Source organism: Onychomys torridus, chromosome 1, assembly GCF_903995425.1.
Source record: "Onychomys torridus chromosome 1, mOncTor1.1, whole genome shotgun sequence".
NCBI classification, from domain to species: Eukaryota; Metazoa; Chordata; class Mammalia; order Rodentia; family Cricetidae; genus Onychomys; species Onychomys torridus.
This window is the reverse complement of record NC_050443.1, coordinates 113,043,617-113,051,639: the sequence shown is the minus strand read 5'-3', so window position 1 is coordinate 113,051,639 and position 8,023 is coordinate 113,043,617. Positions and strand designations below refer to the sequence as shown.

General features: G+C 42.0%; 1 protein-coding gene across 1 annotated transcript in view; it reads right to left on the bottom strand.

Annotated features, from left to right (window-relative positions):
* Positions 1-782: 782 nt before the first annotated feature.
* Nps (neuropeptide S) overlaps positions 783-8,023 on the bottom strand; it is a 93,517-nt gene continuing 86,276 nt past the window's right edge. Inside the window, exons 3-4 of the mRNA XM_036177600.1 lie at positions 4,536-4,640; positions 783-962 (exon numbers count right to left, since the gene is read on the bottom strand). Of these exons, the coding sequence (XP_036033493.1) occupies positions 783-962; positions 4,536-4,640 (285 nt within the window). The remainder of the gene's footprint in view (positions 963-4,535; positions 4,641-8,023) is intronic.

The following is an 8,023-nucleotide window of genomic DNA, read 5'->3' as shown; positions in this document are numbered from 1 at the left end:
CATCTCTTCATAGAAGAGTGCTTGGCCTGATCTGGCAAGGGTGGGGGTGGGGATCATCCACCAGCAAGGTTTTGGGAAATGTACCCCCTACCACACAAGCACCAGTCAGCTCTCTGGTATCACCATTATCACTGGCAGTGTCTCATGTTTAAGATCTTAAAAGTCAAGACAAAACAAATTTTCCAAGACAAAACAAGCCGTTATCTTTATATATATATTTGGAACCAGTAAAATAGGGGAGTGGGGAACAGACCCAGAGGGCCCTGGGAGTTACTTGTTGCAGGTGCCAATTAATCAACTGATGGATCCAGCTGTACTGTTCACCTTCACGCTGGAATGTCACGAGACTCTTAGAAACAGAAGCAGTGCAACCCACAAGAATCAGCTCAGCTGAGTTGTTTGAGAAAATTGTATTTTAAGGGAGAAATAGCATATACCTACCACTGCATTTGGTGTTACAACACAGCAAGACAGCAGGAGAAGAATCACACTAATATGACAGTAAAAACACCCACGCATGGCGGCCAACTCAAGATCAAAGCCAGCGTGGAGAAGTAACTAGCTAAGCACAGAAATCCTTTTCCAATCACCGGTGGAAGTTTGAAACAGGTTTGCATTTTTCCCCCAAAACTTAATTTACTTGGAGCCAGTTAGGATATGAGGGCCTCGTCTGAGGATGAGGAGGGAAGCAACAGCTCATGGTAAGATACAACAGCTTTTTAGCACATCAGTCACACTCTACATAGCTTGAGATTAATTCCCAGAGTCCTTTGCACACTTATTCATTGCTTTGCTCTTCGAAATGAAGTTTTTTTCACCCCTGAGCCGACTCCGTTGCGAAAGGACCTTTTCATCGATGTCTTCTCCAAAATTGGCTTTAGAAAAGCTAGTCCATCGCTCCCCTCCAGCCTGGTTGGGCAGCTGCTCAGTAGGATGAGAAAGTAATCAGGTTTCCCAGTCACCTGGTGATTTAGATGGGGGAGGAGGGAGAAGATACAGCTTCTGGGTTAAAAGTTTATTTCAACAGCAATGATTTTCAAAACCTTTATGACTACGACGTCACTATGTCTCACCTTCTTAATGGTGAGAAACATTGCTGAAATACAACATGTACTCAACATAGATAGCATCTGGGTTACAGTTGACTTCCCTACTTTTTATTCTGACGTTTTGTATATAGTCCACATGATGATCATGTTGCCATTATTTCATAAGGAATATTTGAAGACTCTGATTAGTCCCAGGAATGCTACTGAAAATTCCCTCAGGGGCTAGGAATATGGCTCAGTAGTTAGGGCACTGGCTAGCATACCCAAAGTCCTTGGTTTGAGCCCCAGCACTGTATAAACTTGGTATGGTGGCATACACTTAAAATCTCAGCACTTGGAAGATGGAAGCAAGGGAATAAGAAGTTTAAAGTCAGGGCTGGAGAGATGCCTGGTGGTTAAGAGCACTAGCTGCTCTTCCAGAGGACTTGGGTACAATTCCCTGCATCCACATGGCAGCTCACAACTGTCTGTAACTCCAGGGTACTCAAAACCCTCATATGGACATAAATAAAAATAAATAAATCATTGAAAATTTTTAAAAAAGAAGTTTAAGTTTAAGGTCGTTTTGACTCCTTAAAACTTAAAAACAAAACAAAAAACAACTCACTAAAACTGAATGAGTTTTAGGTCATCCTGGGCTGCATGACACCCTCTCACAAAAGTTTCTATTGTCCTAAGTATGTAAGGAAAACTGCTGCTTTATAAGCTCGTTTTAAAATTAAATTAACTAAAAGAAATTCCCCCTGGCAAAAGTCACCCAGTGTGACTCAACTCTAGGTCTGTCAAAGCACTGGACTTCCTTCTGGGCTGTCTGTGGCTGCCCACCAAGATTTCCAGAAAGCAGGACCGTTGAGTGACCCTGACATCTTCACCTTCGGCTGTGGTTCCAGCCCTCACCGTGGCTCAAGGCCTAGATAGCACATCACAGAGCTGGAGTGCTCAGTGGTGGAAGAAACAGATCCAGAACCCCAGAGCTCAAACAGGGCCCAAGGACGCTGCAGTCCAGTCCCACACTGTGTGGATGGGGAGGCAAACACCAGAGCCAAGGCCACCTCCGGTCACAGCTGCTGAAACCTAGTGGCAGCACTGATCCAGGACTCTGGTGCGAGCTGCTGACACTTGGCAGCTTTCTCTCCCTTTTGTGGCTTCAAGAGAAGTCTAATAACTAGCAAGGTGCTAGCCAAATCCTGTCCTTGATAAAGCAGTGACCTTGGGAGAGCCTTCTCGGAGTGACACACTTTCTGGGCCTCCTCCCTGCAAAGAGAAGAGCTGTGGGAAGCCAGCACCACTGGCTCCCTGGTTCTCGGTGAGGAGACCACAGGCTTGCAGATGGTGCTGTTTTCCAACTGCTGACTTCAAGCCCTGGTTTCTCAGTTCCAGTAAAAGAAGGCCTAAAGTATTATACTAGAAATGAAGAGACAGCAGGAAGTAAAACGTCCAAAAGCTTACACCTTTTGCTGTTTGGTGTAGGAGACAAGTTTGCCTTGAATTACTCTGTTTGGGTATTGTGATGAAGTTTGCAATCCACCAAACTCCCTGGAACTCTTTGCCCTGGCTGGGTGAATGACGGGTCTCTAGTGCTCAGAACTCCCAAGCAAACCTTCGCAATGGCCCCTGGGGAAAGAAGATGTTCTCCCCCCACACACACACACACGGTGTGTGTGTGTGTGTGTGTGTGTGTGTGTGTGTGTGTGTGTGTGTCTGTCTGTCTGTCTGTCTTTCTCTCTCTCTCTCCCTTTTGTTCTCTCCCTTCTATCTGTCTTTCTTTGTGTTTCTGTCTGTCTGTCTGTCTCTCTCTGTGTGTGTATGTGTGTGTGTTGTTGTTTTCTGTTTGAACTGGGAATAGTCAAAGATGGTTTTATAAATATTGGTTATGGTAAAAAACAATAAAAAATTCTGAGTTTTACCCTGTGTCAACATGATAGATAAATGCTTCCTATTTTAAATTTCTAGCAGAAGGGACCTATGCATCATTGCAGAAAGGAAGCAACTGACTCTTTCCAGAAATGCTCATGATGCTGCTTCTATCCCACAAAAGAAAAGCACCAGCGCTGGTTATGCGACCCTTAGGTCATCCCTAAAAAGACCTCAGTGTACTGGGCTGATCTGAAAGGAGCTGGGCCAACCCATCATCAGGATGCCACTGTGCTCTTGCCTAGCTGTAGGGCTCCATGAAGCTCTAAACAAGAGGATGAAATCCTATGTGATTAGACTACATCATCACTCACCCCAAACAGTTAGGTTGCCATGAATACCATCCACGGCATTATTGCCTGACAGGGCTGTAACGAGAACAGCATCCTCATGAGCAAAGCTAGAAATAATACAGGCAACACAGGAAAAAGAGAAACACTGCCTTACAGCCTAAGAGGTCTCTGCATACTTCAGAAGAAAGAATTCTTAATTTAAAAATGGCTATGGACAAGTACCTCTTGTTCAGAAGTGCTGTGAGCAAACCTTTAGGGCTAAAGACGAGAAAGCAGCAGGAAGACACTTGAGAAGATATGCCCATTTATGGCTTGTGAGTCCCCCACTTGATCAATGGCATGTCTTAAGAGATCAATGAGTAAATTAGTGTGGAATGCTCATAGGAGGGAAAGGCAGAAGAGAGACTATAGTCAGTAAACAGGAAATAGAAAAATGACAGATGCGGAGATCAATGAGAGGCCCAGTTATATAATAACGAGATCACGGTGCTTGGGGAGCTGTCATTTGGAATTTCTGTGACCTCTCTTTATCCTAAAACTAGTTCCTCAAATTATGGTGAGCTCAGTAATCACACCGCGACAGGTTAAATTTTAGTGAAGAAAGGTTAAAGTTCACAGTGTCATCAACAACCAGATATTTTAATATTATAATATAATGACATAAAAACAAGGACAGATGTTGTAGAAGGAACATAAATACCCTGAAGAAAGGTGATCATTTTTCTGGATGTCCTGAGCAGCTCCAGAAATAGTTAGGACCTCCACCAATACTCTTGAATAAATACATGAGTAAATATTTTGGACAATATTTTATTGGAATCTAACATGTTACCTACATTCTTCATCTGGAAAAAGAGTACACATTTTGGTAAAATTATGAAATTTTCTGCTTCTGAAAAATGACCACTGTGGGTTTTGTTTTGTTTTTATACAATTTCAATGCAAAATATTTACTATGATTACGAGTATATGTGTTTGCAATAAATAAATTGTCATGGGCTAAAATATGAACATTTTATATTGGAACTGTCATTTCCACATGCAGGACACAACCATCAAATAATTCACAACAAATTACTACATTCCAGAATTATCTACTGTCTCATATGAATTTCTGTCCTACTAATCTCATAAATCTGTTTACACGTACTTTCCCCTAAAGGTCTAAAAATAAAATAAATGATTTTTTGTCACATATTTCTTGAGATTCTCTTGAATTTGGGTACTCCACCACCCCAACCATTGATCCAACCACCAGAAACAGCAGTGAAACCCTTACCTTAGAAGAGAAAACTGGATAACACCAAAAGGTGTGCACCACAGACAGCGACAGAACCAAGATGAGATTGATTTTTACAGAGCTGAAGAGCAGAAAAGGCAGAATCTCTGGTTAAATCACACATAAGCAAATACTAATTTTAGAAAAAAACAAAAATTCAACATTTCTCTAGGCAGAAATAGGCAGTACTTTACCTAATCATTTTGGATTTTCTGAGATCTGCACAGATGGATTTTTATTGTCAGTTTCCTCACACTGGCTGTCTGATCCTCCTTGGGTGGCTCTTTTATATCAGAAAAGTTCAGAAGTAAAAATGTCACTGAGATCCATCCTGTATGACTGGTTGGCCTGGCTGTGGCCTTTTGTTCTTGTTAAGTAAGAAAAGGACAGTAACATGGAAGCTGTCGCTGAGTTACCGGGGGTTGACTGCATTCAAAGCTTGCCATTAAGAACGCCCTTCAAAGACTCAGTCCCCCCCACAGCTTCCCTGTGATATGTGTGTCCAGAGGCCACAAAAGGAACTTTAAGTATTGTTTTTAGCTGGGATTTAAACATTTAGAAAGGATGACAGTGTTTCTTTGAATGTCAGAGTCCAATACAACTGAAATTACTGAGGGACTCGAGTGATCACACAATGATGCACAGATCAGACCTCTACACTCAATCTCCTTCCTTCAGGACTTCAATTGTCAAAGCAAAACAAATGGCACATCTGTTGTCTCTGGTCCTCAAGTCAAGGAATGACACTATGTTTGTCCTTTTCTGTAGACACTGTTGAAGTTCTGTGTCTAGACTTCTGTGAGCCTCTGCATCCAACACTTCCTTTCCTCTCCAGGGACAGAGCCTGTCCAGGAGCCTGACTGTCCCTATTCATCACTGGGTGATGGTGTTAAGAACTTGATTCAGGGGCATTAAGCAGGGACAGATGTTTCTGGGGGACACAATGGGGGAAAACAACATGGGAGATACTACTGCGATTGCTTCTGAAATGGTGCCAATGTTTTCATTGTAATAGGAAAATGGAGATGCCAAAGTGCTCACCACACAAGCATAAGGACCCGAGTTTGGACTCCTAGCAACCACATAAAACAACAGGTGCAGTGGTACACATTAGTGACTACAGAGCTGGTGAACTGGAGACAAGAAGAACTCTGGAGCTCACTGGCCAGCCAATCTAGACTAGTCAGTGAGCCTCTGAATGATGAGAGACCCCATCTCACGCACAAGTAACAAGTCAGTGAGTAACATCAACCTTAGACTTCAACACGTACACAGTGCATAAATGTGTGTGTGTGCACCCACATACACAACATACACACACACACACACACACACACACACACACACACACACACACACCAAGCAACTGAAGAAAATCTTTTCTTCCTCAAGATCTTCATTTTTTGGAGGGCAAGGTACCCTGAGTTTGGGACATAGCGACTTGTAACAGCTACATTAACTCCCTTCACTTGGGAAATGTCCCTCTTGTATGACTTTCAGGCAACTGTCAATCATATAGTCCCAATATGACTACCACAAGGACAAGGAGGTGACCCAGCTCCTGAGAGAACTCTGATCACAGGAGTCCAAGCCAAAGGCCTGGGGCAAGTGTTCCAAACACCTTTGTTAAGAGTTTATTCTGAGGATATCACATAGGCACTGGAAGATAAAGGGGGCCCAAGGAATTGAGGATATATTTTCTCTTTTGATTACTCCTTAAGACCAGCTAATACACACACACACACACACACACACACACACACACACACACACACACACACACACACACACCAATAAACCCCATAAAACAACAACAACAAAAACAGAGTAGAGAAGAATGAGGTTATATCCAGCAGCAACCTTTTGTTGACTAATAAGCAATAGACTAGCTAGTTCTGGGATATGCTTACTGCCAATTCTTAGTAGACTCCATTATGCTTAGGATTGGGGGCTTTCTTTACATGCAGTAAAGTTAGCACCAGAAGGAAAGCCAGTAGTAGTGTGTTCCCTTCTTCTTTGACTTGGCAGGAGACTAGAGCCCTTCTAAGGAAGGGCTAAACAGAGGTCTATTAGCTATGTGGAATCCTAAAGACAAAGGCACAACTCAATGTCATAACCCATGAATCTATCTCCAATGCAACTCAGCTCCTAGCACACTTCCAAATGGTCCCTCACTTCAAAACAGGTGCAGAAGACCTCTTTCAGAAGCATTTGCCCAAGACAAAAGGAAAGAGCTGCAGGAACTTCAGGGATGCCAAACAAAAGCCATCTCAGCTGAGTGCAGGATGCTAACCTCCCCTGTTGGCAGCTCTGGTAACACAAAACCCTTTTGTGAATGTTTTTAGTGCCCGATCTTAAATATACACACAGGACCAAGACAGAGGTACAATAAGCAAAGAACACTTACAGAGCTGTGCCCAGTCAGAAGAAAGAAGATGGAGGATAGTCATATGAAAAATTATGAAGTAATGAAAGAAACAAGAAATATAAAAAAGGAAAGGGAGAAAACTTAAAGAAAACAACTTGATACTCTCAGAAGAAAGACAGAATATATTATATCTATGAAGCAAGAAAAGAAAACTATATAAAAGGAAAACTGCAGGTGACAAAGTATCTAATGAAAATTAAAACAAAAGATAACTTACAAGTATTGAAAATGAAGGTTAACTAAATCTTCCAGACATTAGATTAAAAATACAAAGGAGAAAGTGTGTGGTGCTGAAAGAGTGAGATCAGTGTGATTCCACACAGACATGATGGAAATTCTAGAAAAAGAGAGCAGAAGGAATGAGAGGGCAGAGAATCATGGATGAAATATCATTTCTCCCCAAACTTTCCGGGTGGAAAGGACTCAGCATTGTCTAACACAATGAGTAAAACTCAGCCTGTCTCAAAGCATACCACTAGAAAATTCCAGAAAATTGGGTTCAATTAGCTTCTAAATATCTACAAAAACTCAACTCACAAATACTTTTGAACATCTCAAAAACAACACAGAGAATGTAGAAGGCAATGAAACAATGCTTTCAAAGTTCTGGAAGAATTTCCAACTGCTATTTCCAAATTAGAATTGGAGTCCAATAATTCAGAAATAGCCAGAATTTATTACTCTTCATTAAATGTAAGGCTATGATAATATTTTCATAAGTTTAAATTTTCAAAACAATACTTCCCATAAACATTGTCTTAGAAAGCTACTTCAGGTTCCACCAAAGTGCATACAACTATGAAGAAGAAGATGAGAGACACAGCCGAGAGGTGAACCAAGGAGATGAAGGCAATTCCCAGATGGCAGTCAAGAGGTGGCTTTGAAAGTCAACACTTTGTACTGAGTGCTTGCTGTGGAAGGTGCATGTACCTGGGCTGCTCTCTGCAGCTCAGATCAGTGTCTTCATTACAGCTCTGAGACAGCATAGTTACAACCCACTGTCTTCTATAACTGAGCCTCTGAGACATTAAGCAACTTGCCCAAGGTCATGAAGCCAATG